The 26,318-nt window shown below is 57.0% G+C and overlaps 3 protein-coding genes across 6 annotated transcripts in view; 2 read left to right on the forward strand and 1 right to left on the reverse strand.

The window, feature by feature from the left end:
- Positions 1 to 7,929, forward strand: part of BRSK1 (BR serine/threonine kinase 1) — a 44,623-nt gene extending 36,694 nt beyond the window's left edge. For 2 of the 3 annotated variants that reach the window (XM_058280841.1, XM_012523567.3), the window contains exons 10-19: positions 151 to 321; positions 1,001 to 1,098; positions 1,262 to 1,421; positions 1,587 to 1,647; positions 1,964 to 2,333; positions 2,749 to 2,797; positions 2,895 to 3,018; positions 3,669 to 3,867; positions 5,305 to 5,394; positions 7,282 to 7,929. In XM_058280841.1, coding sequence (XP_058136824.1) covers positions 151 to 321; positions 1,001 to 1,098; positions 1,262 to 1,421; positions 1,587 to 1,647; positions 1,964 to 2,333; positions 2,749 to 2,797; positions 2,895 to 3,018; positions 3,669 to 3,867; positions 5,305 to 5,394; positions 7,282 to 7,436 — 1,477 coding nt within the window. In that variant the 3' untranslated portion in view covers positions 7,437 to 7,929. The remainder of the gene's footprint in view (positions 1 to 150; positions 322 to 1,000; positions 1,099 to 1,261; positions 1,422 to 1,586; positions 1,648 to 1,963; positions 2,334 to 2,748; positions 2,798 to 2,894; positions 3,019 to 3,668; positions 3,868 to 5,304; positions 5,395 to 7,281) is intronic. The other variant, XR_009181671.2, reaches the window with a different exon arrangement.
- TMEM150B (transmembrane protein 150B) lies at positions 7,780 to 14,683 on the reverse strand. Of its 2 annotated transcripts, XM_058280845.2 has the most exons (8): positions 14,466 to 14,683; positions 13,663 to 13,738; positions 12,514 to 12,573; positions 12,370 to 12,437; positions 12,060 to 12,187; positions 10,321 to 10,504; positions 8,015 to 8,243; positions 7,780 to 7,886 (listed from the first exon to the last, which is right to left on the reverse strand). In XM_058280845.2, exons 1-7 carry the CDS (start codon positions 14,641 to 14,643, stop codon positions 8,035 to 8,037), a joined length of 903 nt encoding a protein of 300 aa, XP_058136828.1. In that variant the 5' UTR covers positions 14,644 to 14,683; the 3' UTR covers positions 7,780 to 7,886; positions 8,015 to 8,034. The 2 variants fall into 2 exon arrangements, with proteins under 2 accessions (XP_058136828.1, XP_058136829.1); XM_058280846.2 differs by lacking the exon at positions 7,780 to 7,886 and having other exon boundaries at positions 7,987 to 8,243; positions 14,036 to 14,565.
- Positions 12,070 to 26,318, forward strand: part of KMT5C (lysine methyltransferase 5C) — a 38,924-nt gene continuing 24,675 nt past the window's right edge. Inside the window, 1 exon segment of the mRNA XM_071209455.1 lies at positions 12,070 to 12,161. The gene's annotated coding sequence lies outside the window, so the exon portion shown is untranslated.

Genomic DNA, 26,318 nt, shown 5'->3' on the forward strand with positions numbered 1-26,318 from the left:
TACGGGGGCTGCACCCCAGGGTCTGAGCGGGCAGGGGCTGGGGGCCCGGACTCCCGGGTCAGAGGCAGGAGGGGCCCGTCCCCTTGGGAGGAGCAGGCCGGGCCGGGCTGCAGCGTCCCCGGTGCCCACGGCCGCTTGTCCCCTGCGCAGGGGCGGGAAGCACGAGCCGGACCCCTGCCTGGAGCCCGCCCCCGGCCGCCGGGTGGCCATGCGGAGCCTGCCGTCCAACGGGGAGCTGGACCCCGACGTCCTGGAGAGCATGGCGTCGCTGGGCTGCTTCCGCGACCGCGAGCGGCTGCACCGGGAGCTGCGGAGCGAGGAGTGAGCCCCCCCAACCCCCGCGCGCAGGCTCCTGCGCCCGCCGCCCCATGGCGCGGGATCCCAGGCCCCCGCGCGGGGTCCTTCCTGCGCGGAACCCAGGGCGAGCGGTGGGACCAGCGAGAAGAAGGCAGGAGAAGGACAAAATGGGGCAGAGAAAGTATCTGTGGATGATGAGGCAGAGGCAGAGCCGGGAAAGGGGGCTGAGAACGCAAAAGCCACGTGTGCGCCCCCTCCCTCTCCAGTGGCTTGACAGGGGGCCACCGTGAGCCCGCGAGCAGTAGGTGCTGGGGACGCGGCGCTCTCCTGTCTCCTGGGGCCTCACAGCCCCGGGACCAACCTGGGTTCAAATCCCAGCTCCACCGCTCGGGCTCGGGACCCTCCTCCAAAAAGGTGCCCAGGGGTATCACTGCCACCATTGGGTTTTTCTACGAATTAAACAGGTTAATCCACAGAAAGCTGTGGGGTGGAGCTTGGGTAGGAGGAGCTCAAACGGGACGTCCTGTGAAGTAGGCGTGCCCAGATGTATGCCCAGATAAGGGAAAGCAACACGGTCCACACCTAGGCAGGTGGACGGTGGGCAGGGCTGGGGTCGCTCTGAGCCCCAGAGCCCTGCAGCAGGCAGCGGAGGTGGCCTCTGGGCGCCGACCTCTGGCCTCCGGCCCCCTTCCTGCCGATCTAGGGAGAACCAGGAGAAGATGATCTATTACCTGCTTTTGGATCGGAAGGAGCGGTACCCCAGCTGCGAGGACCAGGACCTGCCTCCCCGGAATGATGTTGGTGAGCAGGCGGGGCTGAGGCCTGGCCCCCAAGGGGGAAGGGGCTGCCAGGGGTTGGACTCCCTGACTCGGGCCCTCGACCTGGGCCTCAGTTTCCTCGCCCATACCCTTTTTGGGGCAGCCCGGTGACTCCATCTCCTGAACCTTGACCTCCTCGCCCCCAGACCCGCCCCGGAAGCGAGTGGACTCCCCCATGCTGAGCCGTCACGGGAAGCGGCGGCCAGAGCGCAAGTCCATGGAAGTCCTGAGCATCACGGATGCCGGGGGCGGGGGCTCCCCGGTGCCCACCCGGCGGGCCTTGGAGATGGCCCAGCACAGCCAGAGGTGGGATCCCGGCCCGTCCCACAGCATGCTCTGTGGCTGGGGCCGGCCCCTCCCCTCTCTGAGCCTCTTTTTCTCTGCTGGGAGGACCTTGGGAGGGGGAGGGCTTGGACCCTTCTGAAACTCTCCCACCTGATTTTTTTTTTCCCCAATCCATCCTGGAAACAGATCCCGTAGCGTCAGTGGAGCCTCCACGGGTCTGTCCTCCAGCCCCCTGAGCAGCCCCAGGGTAAGGCCAGGTCCTCCCTGGAATTGAGAAGGGGGTGCGGGGTGAAGACACTGGGAGCAAAGGTGGGGCTGCAGAAGCTACCAGTTCCCATGAGGCGGTGAGACAGCGCCTCCTCCCTGAAGGGCCAGCGACCCAAGCCTCCTGAGGATTGTGGTCCGTGGCCCTTTCCACCTCCGTGGGATCGGGCGGCCCCGGGTTGGGGAGCGTGGACTGCAAGTCCCAGCATACACCGGGGCCAGCTTCTGGGAAAATGTGCCACTGGGGATCCCGGGGGCTCCTGGGAGTTGTAGTCCACTCACCCGCCTCTCCTCCGCAGAGTCCCGTCTTTTCCTTTTCACCGGAACCGGGAGCTGGAGACGAGGCCCGGGGCGGGGGCTCCCCGACGTCCAAAACGCAGACGCTGCCTTCTCGGGGCCCCCGGGGTGGGGGCTCGGGGGAGCAGCCCCCGCCCCCCAGCGCCCGTTCCACGCCCCTGCCCGGCCCCCCTGGCTCCCCGCGCTCCTCCGGGGGGACCCCTTTGCACTCGCCCTTGCACACGCCCCGGGCCAGCCCCACCGGGACCCCAGGGACAACGCCACCCCCCAGTCCGGGCGGAGGCGTCGGGGGAGCCGCCTGGAGGAGTCGTCTCAACTCGATCCGCAACAGTTTCCTGGGCTCCCCTCGCTTTCACCGGCGCAAGATGCAGGGTAAGGGGGTCCCTGGAGGGGTGGGACCTAGGCACCTGGACTCCTGAGTACTGAAGTGGGGAGGGGACGGGGTCCCAAACATCTGGGCCTCTGGCGTGGGAGGGGCTGGAGCCCGGATTCCACAGGCCCTAAGGTGTGGGGGAGAGGGGGCGTGGCGAGGGGGAGAGGCCCCCTGGAGACACGCCCCCTGTGTTCTCCGAATCGGCGTTCCATTGGTCCCGGATTTGAAAGCCCGCCCCCCAAAGGGCGTGGCCTCGCCTTGGGCTTCCCTCAAGGGAACAGGGTGTCTTTGGGGTTTAGCCACTGGGAAGTGAATGGGCACAGGAGTCTCGATGCTCTGGGAGGAGGTGGCCGCGGTCTGGATGCCCCACAATGGGCAGGCGTTGACCACGCTCTCCTACCCCTGCCCCGTCAGTCCCCACCGCGGAGGAGATGTCCAGCTTGACGCCAGAGTCCTCTCCTGAGTGAGTGGTAGAGAGAAGGGAAGAGTGGGGATGGAGAGGGCAATCCATCCTCCTAGCCCCCTCCTCACCCTCCCGCAACCCTCCCATACCCCCGCAGGCTGGCAAAACGCTCCTGGTTCGGGAACTTCATCTCCTTGGACAAAGAAGAACAAATATTCCTCGTGCTAAAGGACAAACCTCTCAGCAGCATCAAAGCGGACATTGTCCATGCCTTCCTGTCGGTGAGGGGCCTGGGACACCACAGAACTACAAGTCCCAGCAGCCCCCAGGCTTCACCACCTTTTCCACTGGCCTGACTGCCTCCTGGGCCTCATGGGAGTTGTAGTTTTCCAGCCATGGTTGGGTGTGGTCGGCATGGGGGCAGGCCAGCAGAAAAGATATATTGTACCCTGGGGCCTGTGGGTTTGGAAACGGCATCCCAAACCCCAATTCTCCACTTATCAGTGCTCCTAAAGATTGGCGAGTGGCCATTCCCCTACCACCACACCTGAGCTTGACGGGAGGAAAGATTTTTCCCAGCATCCTTTAGGGCCGCCCGCCGCCGGTCCTGTGGCTCTTTGCTCTAAGGCTCTGAGACAAATGCAGGGAGCCCGCAGGGGCTGGGGCTGGTGCCTTGGCGTCAGAGCCATCGTGGAGCTGGGTGTCAGTTGCTCGGCTATTCCTCTGATACCCTGTTGTAAGTAGGGCAGAGAAAACTGCAAGACCCAGGAGGTGGTGGGCCTCCCCCTGCCTTCTCGGCTGCCCTTGCGGAGAGCAAGTGGCTGATGGGACTTGCAGTTCCTTGGGCGGAGCTGGTTGACCCATGGGGGTGGGTCACCCGTGGCCTGGAATCAGGTGACCAGAACTATCCGTGTGCCCCCGCCCCTCCCAGATCCCCAGCCTGAGTCACAGCGTGCTGTCCCAGACCAGCTTCAGGGCCGAGTACAAGGCCAGCGGCGGCCCCTCCGTCTTCCAGAAGCCCGTCCGCTTTCAGGTGGACATCAGCTCCTCCGAGGGGCCAGAGCCTACCCCCCGGCGGGACGGCGGTGGTGGCGGTGGCATCTACTCTGTCACCTTCACTCTCATCTCCGGTGAGTCTCCCTCGACTGGATGCCCTGCTCAGTGTCTGGGATGGTCAGTTCTGCTGGAAGGCAGCAAGAGGGAGAAGGAGATGGTGCTCAGCTGGGCTTCACTCCCGGGAGCCCCCTGTGCGCACAGACATGCCTGTCCTTTCCAGCCACCGTTCAGGGAATTTCTTTCTCCTCCTCTGACCGACCAGGATTTAACGAGCATTTACCGTGGGCCGGGTGCTTGACGTGCGTTACGTCATGAGTGCTTCCCAGCAGTGTTTGAGGTGTTGGTAATCGCCCGTTTTGCAGAGTAGAACACCGAGACCCAAAGAGGTCGACTGACATGACCAGACCCACATGTGGCAGAGCGGGGGTCAGCCTAGGGCCCCTGAGCTTTTCCTACTGCTTATGGCCACGGCGCGCTGCTCTCAGCTCTCCTGCAGCATCCCCGGCAACAAGGCCAGGCTGTCACCTCCCTTTTTACCCACTGAGCTCAGCTGTGGCCTCGGACACGCTGACCCCAGGCAGCCAACAGGAGCTGGCACAGGAGACGTGAGCTGCTGAAATGCCTCGCCTCCCGGTTCAGACGGCGAGCGTGGGGTGCCACCTCTCTGCTGCCCTTGCCACTGATCTTGAGATGCCACTGCTGGGAGACGAGCGTGCTCAAAGCATTGCAACACACTCAGATGTCCCCTCACTGAAATGAAGTGGGGCCTTCCCCCCTCCTCTTAAAGACTGTTTTGGTTTGCCAGGGCTGCTGTGACGAAGTACTGCAGACTAACCGGCTGTAGACTGGAAATTTCTGCCCCATAGTCCAGCAGGCTAGAAATGCAGACTCAGGGTGTCAGCAGGGTGGTGCTCCCTCTGGAGCCTGTAGGGTTTGGCAGTGGCTCGCCAGAAATCTGTGGCATAGCTCAGTCTCCACCTGTGTCACCTGGCCACTCTCTGTCTTACTGCGTCCAAATTTCCTCTCCTTACAAGGACACCAGTCCTACTGGGTCAGGGCCCACCCAGTTTGGCCTCATCTTAACTTACCACATTTTCAGACCCTATTTCCGAATGAGGTCAGAGCCAGGAACTGGGCATTAGGACTTGGCCTCTCTTTTTGGGGGGACTCAGTTAAATCCGTGACAATCATGGTCTCAAGTTGAAGGGTTTTCTTTTTCCCATTAATCCTTCTTACATTTCTGGCCTTTCCCATGACCTAAAGTAGAAACTGATGAGCAGAAGTAACTGCTTAAATACAGAACAACACCTGCTGTTATTCTCTGTGGAACCTCTGAGTTCAATCGTGTTCCAGAAATAGACACAACGTGCCATTGGCAAGCCATGGGTCTTTGCCGGCCCCACCAGTGTGGGAAAATGAGACGCAGAGGAGGAGGAAGTGGGGTTGGGAGGTGGGAGGGGCCCATCCCGCGCCAGCTTTGGCCAGCTGTCCTCTGCCCCCTGGCCCTCCAGGTCCTAGCCGTCGGTTCAAGCGAGTGGTGGAGACCATCCAAGCCCAGCTGCTGAGCACTCACGACCAGCCGTCCGTGCAGGCCCTGGCAGGTGAGTGCCCACGGCTCCCTCTCCTACCCCCCGGGTGCGGGGGGCTCCCAGGGAGTGCGGCCCACCTGCTGGGCCTCTTGAAAGTCGTCTCCTGAGGCCTGCCCCGCGGCATCGTGGGCAGGTGCCCGGAGCCCAGTGGGACCAGGCCGTCCTGGGCCTGAGTCAGCCTCTGCCTGAGTTTGCCAGGGCTGCTATAACAAGCAGCACGGGCTAGCGGGCTTAGACCGCAGGAAGTGATTGTCTCGTGGAGACTAGAAGTCGAAAGTCAAGGCGCCAGCAGGGCCGCGCCCGGGCTAAAGTCTGCAGCGTTGTGGTGGCGGCTGGCTGGCAGTCCCTAACTCGGTCTCTGCTGCCCCATCTGGACACTGAGCATGTCCAAGTTTCCTCCTGATTCACCTTATCTGTAACAAACCTCCCCAAAGGTCCTGCCCACAGAGGGCCACACCCCCACACAGGTTCTCAGGGCGAGACCCCACCTCGGACAGCCTCGTTGCTAGGTCAGGAGCCTGGCTGTGTGGGTCGCAGGGTCCCTCCTTGGTCACGTCTCTGTGCTGGAGCAGTACACCGTCCCCCAGAGGGCCCCAGACCTCTGTCCTGCTGGAGGGCAGCCCACCCACCCCAGTGCGCCCGGGCTCAGGGGCTTTCCAGAACGTCCTAAAACGGGGCAGTGGCAATGGGGCATGCAGCGGGAGAGTCCAGCTCCAGTGGCCTGTGGGCCCTGGCCTGGCTGTTGCGAGGGCTCTGCGGGCCCCAGCAACAGGGCCGTAAGCTGAGCGTGTGCAGGAAATGGACATTCCCCGGCCTCAGCTGCCGTGTGGGGGATGATACTCCCTGGCAGCCAGGGCTCTGAGCTGGGGCCCACACTGGCAGTTTTTGCAAAGGTCTGTCTGTCCTGGTGACGCTGACAAGCAGCGTTCCCAGGGACTTTCTGCTCAGGAGAGCAGGCGGCTAGTCGCCGGGCCCTGGCCCAGAGCAGCAGCTCCCAGCAGCCCGGCAGGCGGTCCTGTCCGGCTGCAGCAACCACTGCCAGCTCGGTGGCTGGAAACGCCGGTTCACCAGCTGGCGGCTCTGAGGTCGGGAGTCGGCATGGGTCCCAGCTCTCGGCTCTTTCGCCGGGGGCAGCGAGGGTCAGAAGGTGGATGCCTCGGAGGGGCCCAGCGCACCCTCACAGGGTCCTCCCAGGGTCCCCCAGGGGACCTCCCACGGAGTCTGGGGGTGGGGAGGACGGGCCTGGGCCCTGGCGGGCGGAGGCGGGGGATGCTGCTGAACTGCAGTGCGTGGGACGGTGCCAGCTGTGCGTGCCGTCGCCAATGTCCTCAGGACCTGCGGGCTTCCCTGGGCCTGGCTGCCAGGGCCAACCAAGAGGGTCGGGCCCTCCGGGGCACTCGAGACCCCGCTGGTTGCCAAGGAAAGGCTCCCCCGCCTCCGCAGCCCGCCGCTCTCGAGAGGGCGGTGTTAGGGCCCCTGGAGATTGCTACAGGGCCTGGATCACAACCGCAGGCCCCAGGAGGAAGTGGCAGTAGTTTGGGGACCTCGGCCCACATAAGGGCCCCCGTCAGGCCCACCCGAGCGCTTCGATCTGGGGTGGGAGGGAGGTCCCAACCTCCCCTGTTGCCGTGGCGACCTGTCCCTTAGCAGCTAGCCTCGTCGCGGCGTCCCCCTGCAACTGTCCGAGGTGGCCTGGTTCCCAAGGGTGGGAGGGGGCCTGGGTGCAGGCTCGTGGCTAGGGCTTCTCCCCCTCGCAACCGTCGCCCGAGGTTTCGAGGCCTGAGCCGGGGGATTTGGTGGCTTCAAGATTTTGCCTGAGGAGCCAGGGGGTCACGGAGACCAGTGGAGGGGGGCCCTCCCGCGGCCCCGGGGACCACCCGAACCCTTCCTCCCTCGCAGATGAGAAGAACGGGGCCCAGCCCCGGCCTGCTGGCACAGCACCCCGAAGCCTGCAGCCCCCGCCCGGCCGCCCGGACCCCGAGCTGAGCTCCCCCCGCCGAGGCCTCCCCAAGGACAAGAAGGCCCTGGCCAGCAATGGGACCTCTTTGCCCTGACCCCGGGGCCGGGGAGGGAGGGACCCCCTCCACCCCCTTCCCCGCCCCCCAACTGTGAATGTGTAAATAGGGCCCAAGGAACCTTTTTTTTTTTTGGGGGGGGGACAAAAACACTGGCCTTGCCCTGCAGGGATGGGGCTCAAGGGGCCGTGCCCAGCGGGGGGTATCTAGGGGGATTGGGGGTGGGGGAGCTCTTTCTATTTTATTTATTGATTAATTTATTGTTTTATTTATTGATCAATCTCTGCGGGGTGGGGTGGGGGAGGGACGGGAGCTGGTCGGGGTGGCTTAGCAGATCCGGACAGGGCCGTCTGCCCTCTGTGCCCCCCCCTGCCCTCCCCCGCCCCCTCCTAGCCTCCAGCCCCCCCACCCCCACGACGATCTGTGCGGATTTGCTCTCCGAAGGAATTCTGGCTTCGCGTGATCCTGCCTGCGTCCGCGTCTCTGATTCTGCCGGCGGCAAAAAAAAATAAATAAATAGCCTCGATCAGGGCCGGCTGGCTGGCCTTGCTTGGCCTCTCGCCTGCCCCTGGCTGGGGAGCTGGCCCGAGGGCCCCGGGGGTGAGTCCAGGCCTCACGGGCGATGACGAGGCGCAGGTCAGAGCGGCTGGGACAGCTGGACCTGCAGCGGGCCGGGGGTGGGCGGGGGGGGGCCGCGGCCACGGCAGGGCTGCAGGGCCAGGGTGCAGCCGTCCAGGCCGGAGAAGTCGACGGCGAGGAGGCCGAAGAGCGCGAACAGCAGCATGGCCGCAGCCCACTCGCAGGAGGCGGCGGCCGAGCGCAGCGAGCAGCTGTGCAGGACGACCACTGCGGCCAGGTCAAGGGCCAGAGCGCCAGAGCGAGCACCCCCGGGGCCCCCCGGCCTCCCCCACCGTCCGCCGGGGCCTGTCGCCCTGTCCGCACATTCCCGACGGGCCCGTAGCCCACTGCTGGTTGCTCAAGCTTGTTTCCTCAGCGTCTCCTTGCGGGGACGTCCCGTGGTGCTGCAGTCCCGCCTTCCCAGGATGTGTCCCTTGGCGCCCCTTCGGCCTCCCCGGCCCCCCGGGCACCTTCGCTTCTGCATCCGAGCACGCAGGGCTCTGTGACACACTCCCCCTGACCGCAGCCCCAAACGGAGTCCCATCTCTTCCTCCTGGAACCGGCTCCTTTTCCCGGGCGTCCCCACCTGTGACAGCTCCACTACCCCCTCGCTGGCCGAGGCCGGCACTCAGGCCTCCTGGTCATCAGCCCTGTCCTGCCTGCCTCAGCTGCCCCCGGCTGGCCCACTCCCCTGGACTGTCAGCGGGGCCATCCCGTCAGTGGCCCCTGGCCGTGCTCCTCCCCCAGTGGTCTGTCCATCCCTCCTCAGGCTCCCCAGCACCCCTGGGGCCCAAGCGCCCTGACGCCTCCCCCACCCCGCCCCACACTGCGGGCAGAAGCAGCTCTTGTTTCCCGGAAGCCCTGTCGCTGGAGCATCCCACCTCCTCCTCTTAGCCAAGCTGCCCCCAGCTCACCCCTCCCGGCTCCGCTTGAGCGTTGTGTCACTCAGCCGTTCAAGGCCTTCCAGCTCCCTACGTGCCCGGCGCTGGGGACAGGGGTCAGTAGGACAGACACTGTCCCTGGCCCCTTGGGTCTTAGGGAGGGGGAGGAGTGAACCCCCAAACGCTTACCACCAGGAACCGACCCTGCTCCTCTCCTGCTCTTGAGCTTTCCGTAGCGCCGTTATCCCCCAGGCAGAAGCCCAAGCCTGGAATCTCAAATGTAAGCACTGGAGACCCTTAGATGTGGCCCTGCCAGCAGCCATGCCCTCACTGCCCCCAGTCTAGCCTTTTTTCCCTCCCCCTGCACGCACCTGCCTCCCAGGCCCAAAGCAGCTGACTGCGAGGCCTGGCTCCGAATCCAGCAGGTGCGAGGCCGAGCCTTCCAGGGGGCTCTCTCTCCTGAGCCAGGCCTCATCCCGCTCAGCAGGCAGTCTTGTTGTCCACTCCAGGGGACACTTAGGCCATAAAAGGAGCCCGCGGCCACACGGATTATCTGCCCCACTCGGGCTTCCCAGCACCCAAAGGGATCTTAACTGTGATGTGCCAGCAGGGAACCCCCAGGTCGACTGGTCTCCCTCCCAGCCCTTCTGCCCCTCCTGCAGGACTCAGGCTCTTGCTCCCAGGGGACCATGGTGCCGGGAAAGCACAGAGCAAACGCAGCCGGGCGCTCAGCCGCTCCCCCAGCCTCTTCTGAAGGCCAGAGCCCCTGGCCCCTTCTCCTACCCTCCCCACAGATGGGAGTGGTGCCGGGCCCTCAGCCTGCCTCTCAGAGTGCTCTCCTCGCGATGATTATTATTATGAGAGAAGCAGCTGGCAAAAAATAAAGCACGTTCTTTTGCCTGGTTAGCAAGGATCCCGTTGTATAGATGTGGAAACTGAGACTCAGAGACCAGACCTGCCCTAGGTGCATGGTACCGGCGTCTGGGCTTGGCGGGGAGGCCGGGCCTGGGCAGGAACGGGCAGGGAATAAACGTGTTGGTAGATGTTTAACCATCGGATCTCCTGGAAAACAGCCCTGGTTTGTAGCCTCGGCCAGTGACGGTGGTGTCCACATGCACTGGGGCAGGGCCTTCCCCCTCATTTCCCTCCTCGTCACCTGGTATCCACCCACCATGGGCCCTGCGCAAGGCCCCGCCCTCAGCGCCCCCATACATGCTCTCATCTCCTCCTTGCACCCCAGGCCAGCCGTTCCTGCCCACATGCGGGAGATGTGGAAACTGAGGCAGCAGAGTCAGGAGTCCGGGATGTGAAGCAGGTGGGACGCTGTGCCCTGCGCGGAGACGGGGGCCCCGAGAGAGAAGGGGTGCCTCCGAGGGCGGAGCCCCGCAGGCGAGGGCAGGAGACCCCCGGCCTGGCAAGGATACTGGCCACGATGAGGACTGTGCAGGCGCTGCAGAGGCCCAGGCGCAGCGGGCCGGCCCAGGGCGCCCCGGGCTGCGGCAGGCTCTTCATCCGCCGGTAGAGCAAGAGCTGCAGCCAGAAGTACAGGATGCCCACAACGAAGGCCAGGAAGGAGCCTGCCAGATGCGTGGGCTTCTGGCTCTTTTCCTGGGAGGAGGAGGAGGAGGGAGAGTTGGGAGGAGGCCTTGGGAGAGCAAGGGTTGCGATGGGGAGGGGGCCCTGGCCGAACCACCGGGCAGTATTTGGACGCCGTCACACCCCGTCTTGAGCTTACTGATAATGTCTAATGGCTACAGTCCACTCCTCGAGGACAGGGATCTAGGCCTGCGGTTCACTGCTGTAGCCTCAATCCCTACTACAGCCCCGGGTCCATAGCAGGCTCAGGAAACAGTAGTGGAGTTAACCTTGCTTTCATGATGAGGCGATTACTGCCCCAGTGAGGTACAGGGAGTGCTGAAAAAATCTTAGCTATATAATGGTTTGGGCCTTCCAAAAGGCTACATTAGGAAGCAGATATATCTCAAGCAGCCGGGTGCCCACCTCCCACATGGGAGGTCCTGGGTTCAGTTCCAGGTGCCTCCTAAAGAAGACAAGCAAGACAGTAAACTGACGTAACAAAATGACACAATGAAGAGACACAACAAGGAAACAATGAAAGACACAACAAGCAGGGAGTGGAGGTGGCTTAAGTGGCGGGGTGCCTCCCTCCCACATGGGAGGTCCTGAGTTTGGTTCCCTGTGCCTCTGAAAAAGAAGACAAGCACACAAGGAACAGACAGAGAGCAGACACTGAGTGCAAACAGTGGGGGGAGTGGAATAAAGAAATCTTTTTTTAAAAAGGCTAAATTACATAAACAGGTGTACAGTATATCTTATAGTAACATTTTAAAATATTAAAATTTCATGGAGGGAGGAGATGATTAGGAAAAAGTCTTAAAAGGCTCCTTGGAGCTGGCAGGCCAATAATGGAAAAAAAAAAAAAAAGGTTGAGGAACACTGGCATAAATGAGAGCTGCTATGCAAATGAGCTGAGGAATTCTTAGGAGGTGGAGGCATCAACAAGGCTTCCCAACACCCTGTGGAGTTTCTTCAGGCAGGGAGGTTTGGAATACAGTAACAGTAGGTTTTAAATCAACAGCGGTCTCCTGTCATTTGTCCATTGACTTGTTTTACAAATATCTACCGGGATGAAAGGTTAAGACAGTGGGAGCTGGGGTCTGTGTCTGGGTCCATTTCTACCACCCCTGGAAGATGACAAACCACACACACACCAAGCCGCTCTGGAAAACATGGCCAAGAGAAGGACATAGCGCTGCGCTTCTGCGGAGAGGGAAGGAAATCGGCTACCCAGCTCCCGCAGCCTGGCGCCCTCAACCAGCCACACGCTCAGTATTCGGTGCCAAACATGAAATGAGTGACCCTCGGCGATTCACCGGTGAACGGTGGAGCGGGGCAGAAACGTGTCCCAGGGATCAACCAGACCATGTAGGCAAAGCGCCTCGCGGGGGCCCCTCGTTTGCGATAGGAAAAGAAGCGCCCTTCCAGGGACCGCTAGCCCCAAGGGAACTACAAGTCCCAGGGGGCCGTGCGGGGATGAGCCCTCCCAAACCAAGCAGCCTGCGGCCCCAGGGGCTGCTGGGAGTCGTAGTCCCGACGGAGGCCCGCCGAAACGCCGCTTGCTTCTGGGAGCGGACGGTCTCACCTGGAAATTGCCCACGATGGAGACGCCCAGGGCGCAGAGGAGTCCCGACCCCAGGATCAGCTGGTTAAACCGCCTCCCGACGCCCCAGGCCCGGAGCTGGTGGTAACGGAGAATGCAGACCCAGGCGGCTGCGAGCAGAGGGCGGTGGGCGGAGACCCGGGCCCCGGACCCCTGGGTCCCCGGCCGAGGCGGGGGTGGGGAGGGGAGCGGCGGGAGAGCCTGGGGCGCGCCGCGGGGAGGCTGCGGGGTCGTGGGCTCCTGCGGCTGCGGGTGGGGCGAGTCCCGCCCCGAAGGCGCGGGGGATATTTACCCATGGCCGCTCCCATATTGAGAAACTGGCTGAAGATGCAGCTCTGAGGCGGGTAAGAGCCACACAGGCTGGCGAGGATGAAGGGGTCACCGAGGCTGCTCGGGCCAGCGCCCCCGCCCCTCCCCCCCTCAGCGCCCTGGCTACCTGATGAAGGGGAAGCCTTTCGCCAGGTCCACAGTCCTGTTGGCCACGGCCACGGCGAACCTGAGTGGGAGGCCGAGGGGGGGGGGCTTCAGCCCCAACTTCTCCTGCTGCTGCCCACCCTCCAAGCACGCAGACATCCGGGCTTCCAGCCCTCCTCCCTCAGACCAGGAGCCCAGGCCCCCAGCTCTCCTCCCTCAGACCGGGAGCCCAGCCCCCAGCCCCTCCTCCCTCAGACCGGGAGCCCAGCCCCCAACCCCTCCTCCCTTAGACCGGGAGCCCGGGCCCCCAGCTCTCCTCCCTCAGACTGGGTGTCTGGGCCCCCAGCCCTCCTCCCTCAGACCCAGGAGTCTGGGACCCCAGCCGTCTTCCCTCAGACCCAGGAGTCTGGGACCCCAGCCCTCTTCCTTCAGACCCAGGAGTCCAGGTCCCCAACCCTCCTCCCTCAGACTAGGAGCCTAGACCCCAGCCCTCCTCCCTCAGACCAGGAGCCCAGGCCCCCAGCCCTCCTCCCTCAGACCGGGAGTCCGGGCCCCCAGTCCTCCTCCCTCAGACCCAGGAGTCCGGGCCCCCGGGCCCCCAGCCCTCCTCCCTCAGACCGGGAGCCCGGGCCCCCAGTCCTCCTCCCTCAGACCCAGGAGTCCGGGACCCCAGCCCTCTTCCCTCAGACCCAGGAGTCCGGGCCCCCAGCCCTCCTCCTTCAGACCTGGGAGTCCAGGTTCCCAACCCTCCTCCCTCAGACTAGGAGCCTAGACCCCAGCCCTCCTCCCTCAGACCAGGAGCCCAGGTCCCCAGCCCTCCTCCCTCAGGCTGGGTGTCCGGGCCCCCAGCCCTCCTCCCTCAGACCCAGGAATCCGGGCCCCCAGCCCTCCTCCTTCAGACCCGGGAGTCCAGGTCCCCAACCCTCCTCCCTCAGACTAGGAGCCTAGACCCCAGCCCTCCTCCCTCAGACCAGGAGCCCAGGCAGGCCCCCAGTCCTCCTCCTTCAGACCCAGGAGTCTAGATCCCCAGCTCTCCTCCCTCAGACCAGGAGTCCAGGCCCCCAGCCCTCCTCCCTCAGACCCAAGCACCCAGTTCCCCTCTTCCCTCTGACCGGGCGTCCAGGCCCCCTCTTCCCTCTGACACAGCCTCCACACTTGCACCCACACTCACACAATCCAGATTCCGGCTGTGCCCCAGAGGGCCAGGAAGACCGGCAACAGGGACAGGTAGCCGAACATCACGGGCCCTGCAGGGAAGGAGAGGGCGGGGACTAGGACTCTGGGACCTCTGGGACCTCAGGGACCTCTGGCAGGTGGCCGGCCAGCCCTCAGGGTCCAGGGTATCAGATTGTGGCCGCCCTCGCCCATTGGCTCCGGGCAGGGGCGAGGGGCGGGGGTCCGATCACAGCAGCCCTGGGCGCTTTCCCAGAAAGCTCTGGGTTTCTCCGGGCCTTCCAGGCCCCCACCCCCAGCTCCCCTGTCCCTGAAGAATTCCTGCCCTCCCCCGAGCTCCTCCTGGTCCCTCTTCACCCCCGGAAACTCACCCGTGTTCTCTGCCTCTCCCGCCGCTCCTCCCCTCAGCCTCCGGTCCCCCACCGCACCCCTCACAGCTCCCCGGCTCGCTCAGTCCTGAGCCAGGCACTGGGTGAGGGGTCCAGGGAGCAGGGCCGGGACGCGGGGCGGGCGCGACAGTCACCCAGCAGAGGCAGGTTCCTCCAGGAGCTCCGCGGAGAGCCGGGCAGCCGCTCCTCAAGACCTCGCGCCCAAACCACCACTTCCTGTCTCCCAGGGACCGGGCAGGCAGCGCCGCAGCTTTAGCTCTGGGGCTTCAAAGTCCACACTCCCCACCCTGGTTCTCCCCAGCACCCACAGTCCCCAGCTCTGGCCAGCTTTGCTCCCCGGGGACTCAGGAACGGATCCCCAGCCTTCTCTGCCCTGGGGGTGCAGGAGTGTGGTCCCACCCTCCCTCCAAACCTGAGTCCAGCCCCGGAGCTGCCCTCTCAGTACCCGGGCACCCAGGCCCCCTGCAGTGCAGGCGTTCGGTCCAGGCCCGCCCGTGCCTCCTAGGGACCTCCTCCTCTCTGGTTGCTGCCTTTAGGCTTTTCGGGGAAGGAGGCAGTGACCCTACCTCCTCCCATATCCTTCCCTCCATCTGTTCTCGTAAACCCTCTGGAGTTCCCCCAAAGTTAGGGTGTGGGTGGGAGGGAAGACTTCAAGAGCCATCTCCATCCAAAAGTCCTGCCCCCACAGGCCGGCCACTTCCTCCGCCTGACACACTCCTCTCTCTCTCACAGAAAGGCTCTGGACCTTGCAGCCTCTTCCTCTTTGTACCAGGAGTCCAGGCCCCCAGCCCTCCTCCCTCAGACCAGGAGCCCAGGTCCCCAGCCCTCCTCCCTCAGACCAGGAGTCCAGGCCCCCTCCTCCCTCAGACCAGGAGCCCAGGCCCCAGCCCTCCTCCCTCAGACCAGGAGCCCAGGCCCCAGCCCTCCTCCCTCAGACCAGGAGCCCAGGCCCCCAGCCCCTCCTCCCTCAGACCAAGAGCCCAGGCCCCCAGCCCTCCTCCCTCAGACCAGGAGTCCAGGCCTCCTCCCTCAGACCCAGTGGTACAGGCCCCCAGCCCTCCTCCCTCAGACCCAGGAGTTCTGGCCCTCTGCCTCCTCGTCCCTCAGCTCTACCAAATTTTTTTGAGGTAAAATTCACATAGTGTACAATTAACCATTTTGAACAGCAAGGTTCAGTGGCCTGATTTAGTCCTTTCACAGGGGGTTGCAACCACCTCCCTCTGTCTTGTTCTAAAACGTGTCCATCCCTCCAAGCACCAGAGGAAACCGCCTGTCCATTCAGCAGTAACTGCCCGCCCTCCCCACCCCTTCCCCACCCCCAGCCCTGGACCACCAGCACACCTACTTTCTGTTTCAATGGATTTGCTTATTCTGGAAATTTCATAGAAATGAAATCGTACAGCCTGTGACCCTTTGGGTCTTCCTTTTTCACTCAGTGTGTTTTCAAGGTTCATCCACATAGCGTGTCTCAGAGGTTCATTCCTTCCTTGTTTGTTGTGAGTTTATGGAACTATCATGCACAAAATACCCAACACCCTATCACTGACACCTTGCATTGGGGCGGGACATTCGTTGCAATGGATGAAAGCACATTTTTACAATTGCAGTATTAACTACAGCCCATGGTTTAACTTAGCCTTCCCCGTTTGTGTTACGCAGTTTCTTTATTCTAGTAACATACAACCTGAAATTTCTCCTTTTATCCATTTTAAATTATATAACTAGTGCAGTTAATTATGTTCATGAAGTTGTGCAACCATCACCACCATCCGTTACCAAACGTTCACATCATCCGCAATGGAAACGCTGCCCATTTGCGGCCTCGCCCCTCCCCTGCCTAGCCTGGGGCTCTAGGAGTTTGCTTTTCCTGATATTTCATATGGTGAGATCCCACAGTATCTGTCCTTCTGTGTCTGCTTTCTGTCAGTCAGCAGGAGATCTTCAGGGCTCATCCAGGCTGTCGCATGGACCAGGGCTCCGTGGCTTTTTAGGACTGGATAATGTTCCCTGATTAAGCCGCATTTTGCTTATCCATTCTTTGGCTGACGGACCCTTGAGTTGCTTCCATCTTTTGGCGACGGTGAATTACGCCGCTGTGAACATCTGTGTGCAGATGTCCTGCTCCCAGTTCTTTGGGGTTTATCCCTAGCAGTGGGATTCCAGGTCATAGGATAATTCTATTTTTAACTTTCTGAGGAACTGTCAAACTGCCTTCCACAGGAGCTGCACCATTTTATGTTCCCACCAGCAGTGAATGTGCGTTCTTATTCTCCACAGCCTCTCCAACACTAGTACTTTTTTATTTTAAGATTTTATTTTTTATTTGTTTCTCTCCCCTCCCCCTTCCCCACCCCGCTCCCCCAGTTGTCTGCTCTCTGTGTCCATTCGCTGTGTTCTTCTGTGTCCGCTTGGATTCTTGTCAGCGGCACCCAGAATCCATGTCTCTTTTGGTTGCGTCATCTTGCTGCGTCAGCTCTCCGTGTGTGCAGCACCATTCCTGGGCAGGCTGCACTTTCTTTGGTGCTGGGCGGCTCTCCCTACGGGGCGCACTCCTTGTGCGTGGGGCTCCCCTACGCGGGGGACACCCCTGCGTGGCTCGGCGCTCCTTGCGTGCATCAGCACTGCGCATGGCCAGCTCCACACGGGTCAAGAGGCCCGGGGTTTGAACCGTGGACCTCCCACGTGGTAGGTGGATGCCTTATCAGTTGAGCCAAATCCGCTTCCCTCCCGCTTTTAATAGTAGCCAAGCTGGTGCGTGTGAAATGGTGTCCCATTGTAGTTTTGATTTGCCTTTCCCCAAAGGCTCATGATGCTCAGCATCTTCTCATGTGCATTTTGGCCATTTTTACATCTTCTTTGGAAAAACGTCTCTTCAAGTCTTTTGCCCGTTTTTTAATTGGGTTGTTTGACTTGTTGACTTGTAGGATTTATTTATATGTTCTGGATTAAAGCCTTATTGGGGCTGGGAAGCAGATTTAGCTCAACTGATAGAGCATCCACCTGCCACGTGGGAGGTCCAGGGTTCAAACCCCAGGCCTCCTTGACCCGTGTGCAGCTGGCCCATGCGCAGTGCTGGTGTGCGCAAGGAGTGCCGTGCCACGCAGGGGTGTCCCCCGTGTAGGGGAGCCCCACGCACAAGGAGTGCGCCCCATAAGGAGAGCCGCCCAGCGCAGAAGAAAGTGCAGCCTGCCCAGGAATGGCGCCGCAAACATGGAGAGCTGACACAGCAAGATGATGCAACAAAAAGAAACACAGATTCCCAGTGCTGCTGACAAGAATACAAGTGGACCCAGACGAACACACAGCGAATGGACACAGAGAGCAGACAACTGGGGGGGGGGGGGGGGAGGGAAGGGGAGAGAGATAAATAAAAAATAAATCTTTAATTAAAAAAAAGCCTTATTGGGGGAGTGGATGTAGCCCAGTGGTTGAGCACCTGCCTCCTGCATACGAGGTCCCAGGTTCAATCCTCAGGACCTAGTGAAATAAATAAGCAAATAAAGCCTTACTGGACTGGATATGTGATTTCCAGATATTTTCTTCCATCAGGTGGATTGTCATTTTACTTTCATGACATAGTCCTTTGATGTGCAAAAATTTTAATGTATCTCTTTTTTATTGCTTATGCTTTGGGTGTAAAGTCTAAAGTCCTAAAGATGCTTCCCTACATTTTCTTCTAGAAGGTTTATAGATGTGGCTCTTCTATTTAGGTCGTGGATCCATTTTTTTTTTTTTTTTTTTAAAGATTTATTTGTTTATTTAATTTCCCCCCCTCCCCTGGTTGTCTGTTCTTGGTGTCTATTTGCTGCGTCTTGTTTCTTTGTCCGCTTCTGTTGTCGTCAGCGGCATGGGAAGTGTGGGTGGCGCCATTTCTGGGCAGGCTGCTCTTTCTTTTTCACGCTGGGCGGCTCTCCTCACGGGCGCACTCCTTGCGCGTGGGGGCCACGCGGGGGACACCCCTGTGTGGCACGGCACTCCTTGCGCGCATCAGCGCTGCGCCTGGCCAGCTCCACACGGGTCAAGGAGGCCCGGGGTTTGAACCGCGGACCTCCCATATGGTAGACGGACGCCCTAACCACTGGGCCAAAGTCCGTTTCCCCGTGGATCCATTTTGAGTTGATTTTTTTTTTTAGATTTATTTACTTATCCACCCCCCCCTCCTCACTGTCTGCTCTCTGTGTCCATTTGCTCTGTGTTCTTCTGTGTCTGCTTGTCTTCTTTTCAGGCAGCTCTGGGAACCGATCCTGGGACCTCCCAGAGTGGGAGAGAGGTGCCCAATCTCTTGTGCCACCTCAGCTCCCTGGTCTGCTGCGTCTCTCATTGTCTCTCTTCTGTGTCTCTTTTTGTTGCATCATCTTGCCGTGCCAGCTCTCCACGTGGGCCAGCTCTCCTGCATGGGCCAGCTTGCCTTCACCGGAAGGCCTGGAAATTGAACCCTGGACTTCCTATATGGTAGGCGGGTGCCCAATTGCCTGAGCCACAGCCGCTTCCTGTTGAGCCGATGTTTGTATATGGTATAACATAGGGGTCCACCTTCATTATTTTGCACATGGACATCCAGTTCTCCCAGCACCATTTGTTGAAGAGACTGTTCTTTCCCAATTGAGTGGCCGTCACCTACTTATCACAATCAGTTGGCCATAAATATAAGGGTTGATTTCTGAACTCTCAGTGTGATTCCATCGGTCTGTGCCTGTCCTTGTGCCAGTCCCATGCTGTTTTGCTTACTGTGACTCTGTAATAAGTTTTAAGATTGGGAACTGTGAGTCCTCCAATTTCATTCTCCTTTTTATAGATGGCTTTGGTCATTTGGAACCCCATACTCTTCAATATACCTTTTTTTTTTTAACAAATAAATTTTATTGATGCATATTAATAAAGCATACAATTCATCCAGTGTGTACATTCAGTGGTATTTGGTATAATCACACTGTTGTGCATTCATCACCTAAGTCACACCACGTCTTATCAAAAGTACATATTATTGATAGCTGGCTGTTGTTTTGGCCTCGGTCCCCGGCTGAGGTAATGTTTGTTAGATTCCCAGGTGATTTTTAGGCCTGAGAAACAGGGAGCGATGAAAAGGACTTTGGGCTCTGGAACAACTCTGGTGGTTTTTTGTTTTTTAATTTTTAAAATTTATTTTAATTTTTATATAAGTGTTAAAAATTATTCAGTTAACACAGGATAATAACCAAAAACAATAAATCTGCTGTAGGCAGCAGTACCCTCCCCCCTTGTTTTTGTTCCCTCCTCAGTCTTGAGGGATTTTTGACTGCGGCAGGCCGTGAGGGGATATAGATATTATGGGGCAGAGGAATGGAATTGTTCTTTTTTATTTATTTATTAGTTGGGAGTCTACTGGAAGGAAGAACTTTTCCTTCTCCCTTATTCATTCATTTATTAACATTTAATGGAGTCCTGGATTCTTATTTTATTCAATAGGTTATACTATGGTACTGTCCATATTTATTTTTGTTTAAGATTTATTTTATTTATTTATTTCTCCCTGCCCCTTGTTGTTTTGCATTTGCTGTGTCTGTCTGTTGTGTGCTGGTCTTCTTTTTAGGAGGCATTGGGAACCAAACCCAGGACTTCCTGTGTGGGAAGGAGGCGCCTAATTGTTTGAGCCACCTCCGCTCCCTGCTTTGTTGTATCTCTCATTATGTTTTCCTCCTTGTGTCTCCTGTTGCATCAGCTTGCCACACCAGGCCATCGTGTCAGCTCACTGTCTTGCTCGTCTTCTTTAGGAGGCACCAGGAACCGAACCTGGACCTCCCATATGGTAGGCGGGAGCTCAATTGCTTGAGCCACATCCACTTCCCAGACTGTCTTTGCTTGCACTTGATTCTGCTTTCAGGATGGGACTGGTCCATCCTCTTCATCTTGTTACTTGTCCAGGGTGGGCCCAAAGAGCTGGAGAGTGGGAGTTGACTGCACACTTGCGGGTCAACCCTGGCGTTTAAGTTGTGGCTGAGGAGAAAGGAGCCACAGCAAGTGGACAGCTCACACGCAGATAGCACGTCTTAACAAGCAGGTGCCTCACGCCCCTGATGCAGGGACCGTGCTCATTCCCATGACAACCCCACGAGGTAGGCAGACGAGCTAGGAAATAGCAGGGTCAGACCTGCTTGGGCACTGCTCCGGGCTGTGGGATGCCCCAAAGGAAGGCGAGGGAGCCGTGGTGAGCCCAAACCTGAGTTCCAGCCAGAGGCATCTAGTTCCTCAAGTCTGAGGGTGAAAGATACACAAAACAGGTAGAACTTAAGAGACAACCCGGAAAAGAAAAAAAAAAAAGGTGCTGAGCCTATAGGAATAAAACTAGCAGAGAAAAAGGCTAAAAAATTTTGTTTTTCTTTGTAATTTTCTTCAAGATGTTAGAATAGAGCCTTTGACCCTGTATGTGCTGGATTTGTTTAATGGGTCCCTTCCATGTGAATGGTAATAATGTTTCCTGTTTTTTACTGTTACAAGGCACCTATGCACATCTACTTACCTATAACTTTCTCCAACCAAAAGCTAAACTCCTGGGTCATAGGGCAGGAAGATTTTGTATTTTGATACATACTATCGAATTACCCCTAGAAGGCTGCACGGTTTTACATTACTAACAGTGCAGGGTATCCTCCTGTGCCAGGGACCAAGAATGGATCTGATATTTTTATTCATTTTTCCACTCTGAAAGGCAATGAAGTCATCTCATTTTTTAAAAAATTTGTGTGTCATTATTAGAGAAGTTGCAATCAATTCTGGCTTACTGGCCATTTGGATTTCTTTCGGTATACTGTTCATGGCATTTGCCCAATTTTCTTGTCATCTTTTTCTTATTTCTTTATAAGATCTCTTTACATATTGTGGATGTTAGTGCGATTTTTAAAAGATTCTTTCTTTTCTTTCTCCTTCCCCACCCCCTCATTTGCACTTGCTATATCTGTTCATCTTCTTTGTTTCTTTAGGAGGCACCAGGAACTGAACCCAGGACCTTTGATGTGGGAAGGAGGCACCTAATCACTTAAGCCACCTCCATTCCCTGCTTTGTGTCTCTCATTATGTTTTCCTTCTTGTGTTTCATTGCTTCACCTTGTTGTGTGTCAGCTCGCCACGGCTGCCCGTTGTGCCAGCTCTCTGTCTTCTTTAGGAGGCATTGGAACTGAACCTTGGACCTCCCGTGTGGTAGGTGGGAGCTCAGTCGCTTGAGCCACATCTGCTTCCCTGGATATTAGCTCTTAAAATATTTTGCAGGTGTTTTTTTCCGTCTGTCCTTTCTTTACAGTGCTTTGGTCTGTAGTTTTTCCTGTTCAGTTGGGTCAAGTCTCTTACAGCTTCAGAGCTGTATCCTACGTGTAGAAAAGTGTCCCTCCTCTCGGTTCACTTCTGCGTGGTCAGTAGTTCCGGTTCACAGATGGCTCTTACCCTCCTGCCACCCACTGCGTCCAGTTGCCCAGCCCTTCCGTGCACCGCGCAGCTCTGTGGCCCCGAGGCAGAGGGTGGCCCTGCAGAGTCCAGGGAACCGCTGGGTCCCCAGAAAGGGCCTTCGGGTCTTCTCCTGCTCTGCCGCCTCCCTGGGGGTTGACGCCTGGGGGGCATCCTGGATGCCCGGGAGTTTCCACTGGGTCCTCAGGAGGACTTCACCGGGCGCGAAGAAGCCGTCGCGGGCGCGCCGCCCCTGGGGACAGACCGCGCCGGTCGTTAGCGCCAGGTGCATCTCACGCCCCGGCTTCCGCAGCTGCTGCTGCGCCTCCTGCATGCGCTGAAGCCCTGAGGAATCCTGGGGTGCAGGGTGGGGTCCCCGGCCGCCGGTCCTGGGCTCGGGGGCTTGCGCGCGGGCCGGCCCGGGCCTCCCCCGGGGCTCCAGGTCCAGGTTGGAGGCCTTGGGCGGGGTCTTCCCATGGGAGCTCGGACCCCTGTCAGGATCCCGTCCGGCTTCTCCAAGCACGAGGTCCTGTGCTTCCCCCCCGGCCGCCCGTCCTCACCGCGGTCATCCGTGGCTTTGCCACGTGCCGTGGCCTCCTGGGTGGGGTGAGCGTCGTGCCCGTCGGGCAGAAGCTGCGTCCACGTCCCACGCCGAGCACCGGCGTCCCAGAGGCCCGGGGGCCCAGAGGTGCCCCACGCCCGCCCTGGAACTGGCGGGCGCTGGTCCACGGGCGAGGAGGTGACTCACCAGGGCGGGCGCGCTGGGGGCGGCGAGGGGCAGGAGGCTTCCCACGTTGAGACCCTCAAAGCGCAGCGCCACCGTGTCCCGCAGGCGCTTCCATTCAGAGCCGGGGCCTGTGGGCGCAGAAGAGTCGGTGCGGCCCCCAAAATCCCGCAGGCCCCCGCCTGAAGCTGGAGCCGCGCTCCTGGAAGAGCAGCCGCGACGGTCCCACGGTGCTCTCGCCACGCTCCGCGGCCGGAGGGCCCTCCTACGTGCATCTGATGATGGGCTTTCCCGCTTCGGCGAAGAATTTTGCTTGGGATCGGTTGAGTCTATAAACCACTTTGGGTCGAATTGGAGTCCTAACCATGTATAGTCTCCCAGTCCAGGAACCTGGAACACCCTTCTATTTATTTAGGTCTTCTTTGATTTCATGTAACATTGTTTTGTAGTTTTCTGTGTACACGTCCTTGGTGAGATTTATTCCTAGATATTGGGTTATTTCAGTTGCTACTGTAAATGGAATGCTTTTCTTGATTTCTTCTTGGGTTTGTTCTTTACTAGTGTGTAGAAATGCTACTGATATTGGGGGGTTGATCTTTTTCTTTTTTTTTGAGATTTATTTTTCATTTCTCTCCCCTTCCCTGCCCACCTCCCCGCCCCCCAGTTGTCTGCTCTTTGTGTCCATTCGCTGTGTTCTTCTGTGTCTGCTTGCATTCTTGTCAATGGCACCGGGAATCTGTGTTTCTTTTTGTTGCGTCATCTTGCTGTGTCAGCTCTCCATGTGCGTGGCACCATTCCTGGGCAGGCTGCACTTTCTTTCGCGCTGGGCGGCTCTCCTTACGGGGCGCACTCCTTGCGCGTGGGGCTCCCCTACGCGGGGGACACCCCTGCGTGGCAGGGCACTCTTTGCGCGCATCAGCACTGCGCATGGGCCAGCTCCACACGGGTCAAGGAGGCCCGGGGTTTATACCGCGGACCTCCCATGTGGTAGGCAGACGCCCTAACCACTGGGCCAAGTCCACTTCCCTGGGTGTTGATCTTGGACCCTACCTCTTCACTTAATTAATTAGCTCTAGGAGCTTGTTGTTTATTTTTCAGTATGTTTCGTCTATTGGATTATGTCATTTACAATTGGGAAAAACTTCTTCCTTTCCAATTTGGATGCCTTTTATTTCTTTTTCTTGCCTAATTGCCCTAACTAAACTTCCAGTACAATGTTGGATAATCGTGATGTCAGTGGGCATCCTTGTCTTTTTCCTGATCTTAGAGGGAAAGCTTTCAGTCTTTCACCATTAAGTATGATATGTGACGTTGGCTGTCGGTTTTTCGTATATACTCTTTATCGTGTTGAGGAAGTTTCCTTCTACTCCTGATTTTCTAAGTGTTTTTTTTTTAAAGATTTATTTTTTAATTTATTTCTTTCCCCTCCCTCCCCCAGTTGTCTGCTTTCTGTGTCCTTTTGCTGTGTTCTTCAGTGTCCACTTCTATTCTTGTCAGTGGCCCGGGAAACTGTGTCTCATTTTGTTGCGTCATCACTGCGTCAGCTCTCCGTGTGCGCGGCACCACTCCTGGGCAGGCTGCACTTTCTTTCGCGCTGGGCAGCTCTCCTTACAGGTGCACTCCTTGTGCGTGGGGCTCCCCTACACGGGGGACACCCCTGTATGGCACAGCACTTCTTGCGCGCATCAGCACTGCGTGTGGCCAGCTCACCACACAGGCCAGGAGGCCCTGGGTTTGAACCCTGGACCTCCCATGTGGTAGGCTGACGCTCTATTTGTTGAGCCAAGTCTGCTTCCCTCTAAGCGTTTTTATTTGGAAGGGGTACTGGATTCTGAAAAATGCCTTTTCTGTATCAATATAGGTGAGCAGGTTGTGTTTTCCCTTCATTCTGTTTATGTGGTGTATTACATGACTTGATTTTCTTGTGTTGAACCACCCTCGCCTACCTGGCATAAATCCCACTTGATCATGGTGTGTTAATTCTCTTTACATGCTATGGGATTTGCTTTGCTAGTATTTTGTTGAGGATTTTTTTTTTTTAAGATTTATTTATTTATTTAATTCCCCCCCTCCCCTAGTTGTCTGTTCTTGGTGTCTATTTGCTGCGTCTTGTTTCTTTGTCCGCTTCTGTTGTCGTCAGCGGCACAGGAAGTGTGGGCGGCGCCATTCCTGGGCAGGCTGCACTTTCTTTCGCGCTGAGCATCTCTCCTTATGGGGCATACTCCTTGCGCGTGGGGCTCCCCTACGCGGGGGACACGCCTGCATGGCAGGGCACTCCTTGCACGCATCAGCACTGCGCATGGGCCAGCTCCACACGGGTCAAGGAGGCCTGGGGTTTGAACCGCGGACCTCCCATGTGGTAGATGGATGTCCTAACCACTGGGCCAAGTCCGTTTCCCTTGTTGAGGATTTTCGCATCTATGTTCGGAAGAGACATTAGTCTGTAATTTTCTTTCTGTGTGGTATCTTTATCTGGCTCTGGTGTGAGGGTGATGTTGTCTTTGTGGAATGAGCTAGGGAGTGTTCCTCTCTGCATGTTTCTTGGAGGCGTTTGAGCAGGGTTGGAGTTGATTCTTTTTGGAGTGCTGAGTAAAATTCCCTTTGAAGCCGTCTGGTCCTGGGATTTTCTTTTTGGAAGGTTTTGATAACTGATTCAGTCTCTGCTAGGTTTGTTGAGATCTTCTATTTCTTCTTGAGTCAAGGTCGGTAGTTTGTATGTTTCTAGGAATTTGTCCATTTCATAGGTTATCCAGTTTGTTGGCCTACAGTTCTTTATAGTATCCTCTTACAGGAATGTCCTCCCTTTCATTTCTTATTTTAGTTATTTGTGTCTTCTCTCTTTTTTCTTTGTTAGTCTAACTAAAGATCTGTCAATTTCATTGACCTTTCAAAGAACCAACTTTTGATTGTATTAATTCAATTGTTCTTTTCTTCTCCACATCATTTATCTAGGCATTAATCTTTGTTGTTTTGTTTCCTTCTGCTTGCTTTGCCTTTAGTTTACTCTTCTTTTTCTAGTTCTTTCAGTTTTGAAGTTAGGTCTCTGATTTGAAATCTTTCTTCTTTTCTAATGTAAGCATTTAGAGTCATAATTTTTTCTTTCAGTACTGCTTTCCTACATCCCATAAATTTTGGCATGTTGTATTTTCATTTTCATTCACCTCAAGATATTTCCTAATTTCCCTTGTGATTTCCTCTTTAACCCATTGGTTGCTTGAGTATGGTTTTTAATTTCTACATATTTGTGGGTTTTCCATTTCTCCCTCTGTTATTGATTTCTAGCTTCAATGCATTGTGGTTGGAGAAGGTACATTGTGTTATTTCAATATATTTTAGTTTATTGAGACTGGTTTTGTGATCTAAGACATGGTTTATCCTAGAGAATGGTCCATGGGCACTTGAGAAAAATGTGTTTTTTGTTGCGTTGTTGTTGGCTAAAGTGTTGGGTCTAGTTGGTTTAGAGTATCATTCAAGTGTGTATTTTGTTATTGATCTTCTGTCTAGATGTTCTAGCCATTATTCAAAGTGGTGTATTAAAGTCTCCTACTATTAATGTAGAATTGTCAATTTCTCCCTTGAAACCTGTCAGTATTTGCTTCATATGTTTCTGGTCTCTGCATATATATTTATAATTCTTATATCTTCTTATTGAATTGAGCCCTTTATCAGTACATAATGACCGTCTTTGTCTCTTGTTAACAGTTTTTTTTCCTTTTCTTTATTAGATAAATTGTGGATTTATAGAATAATCATGCATAAAATAACAGGATTCTCACATAGCACCCACCACCAACACCTTGCATTGGTATGGAACATTTGTTACAATTTATGATAGCATATTTTAATAATTGTACTATTAATTAAAGTCCGTAGTTTAACTTAGGGTTCACTGTGTAGTATTGTTCCATGGATTCTTTAAAATATATTTTTTATTGAAGTATATCATTCATACGTGAACATACATAAACAATAAGTATGTAGTAAAGATTTTGAACTTACAAAATAAACATATATAACATCTTATACAACACCCCTCCAGCAACACTTTGCATTTTTGTGAAACATTTGTTACAAACTGCACAAGAGTATCATCAAAATATTACTACCAACTATAGTCCTTATCTTACA

Source organism: Dasypus novemcinctus, chromosome 18, assembly GCF_030445035.2.
Source record: "Dasypus novemcinctus isolate mDasNov1 chromosome 18, mDasNov1.1.hap2, whole genome shotgun sequence".
Lineage (NCBI taxonomy): Eukaryota > Metazoa > Chordata > Mammalia > Cingulata > Dasypodidae > Dasypus > Dasypus novemcinctus.

What these genes read in the sequence shown, in the direction of transcription:
- TMEM150B (XM_058280845.2), bottom strand. Translation starts at nt 14,643, where the DNA reads ATGGAGGGAAGGATATGGGAGGAGGTAGGGTCACTGCCTCCTTCCCCG. An exon ending in AGCTCCGGGGCTGGACTCAG is followed by an intron (nt 13,739 to 14,465) that starts GTTTGGAGGGAG and finishes CCTTCCCTGCAG; the next exon opens with GGCCCGTGATGTTCGGCTAC. An exon ending in AAAGGCTTCCCCTTCATCAG is followed by an intron (nt 12,438 to 12,513) that starts GTAGCCAGGGCG and finishes CATCCTCGCCAG; the next exon opens with CCTGTGTGGCTCTTACCCGC.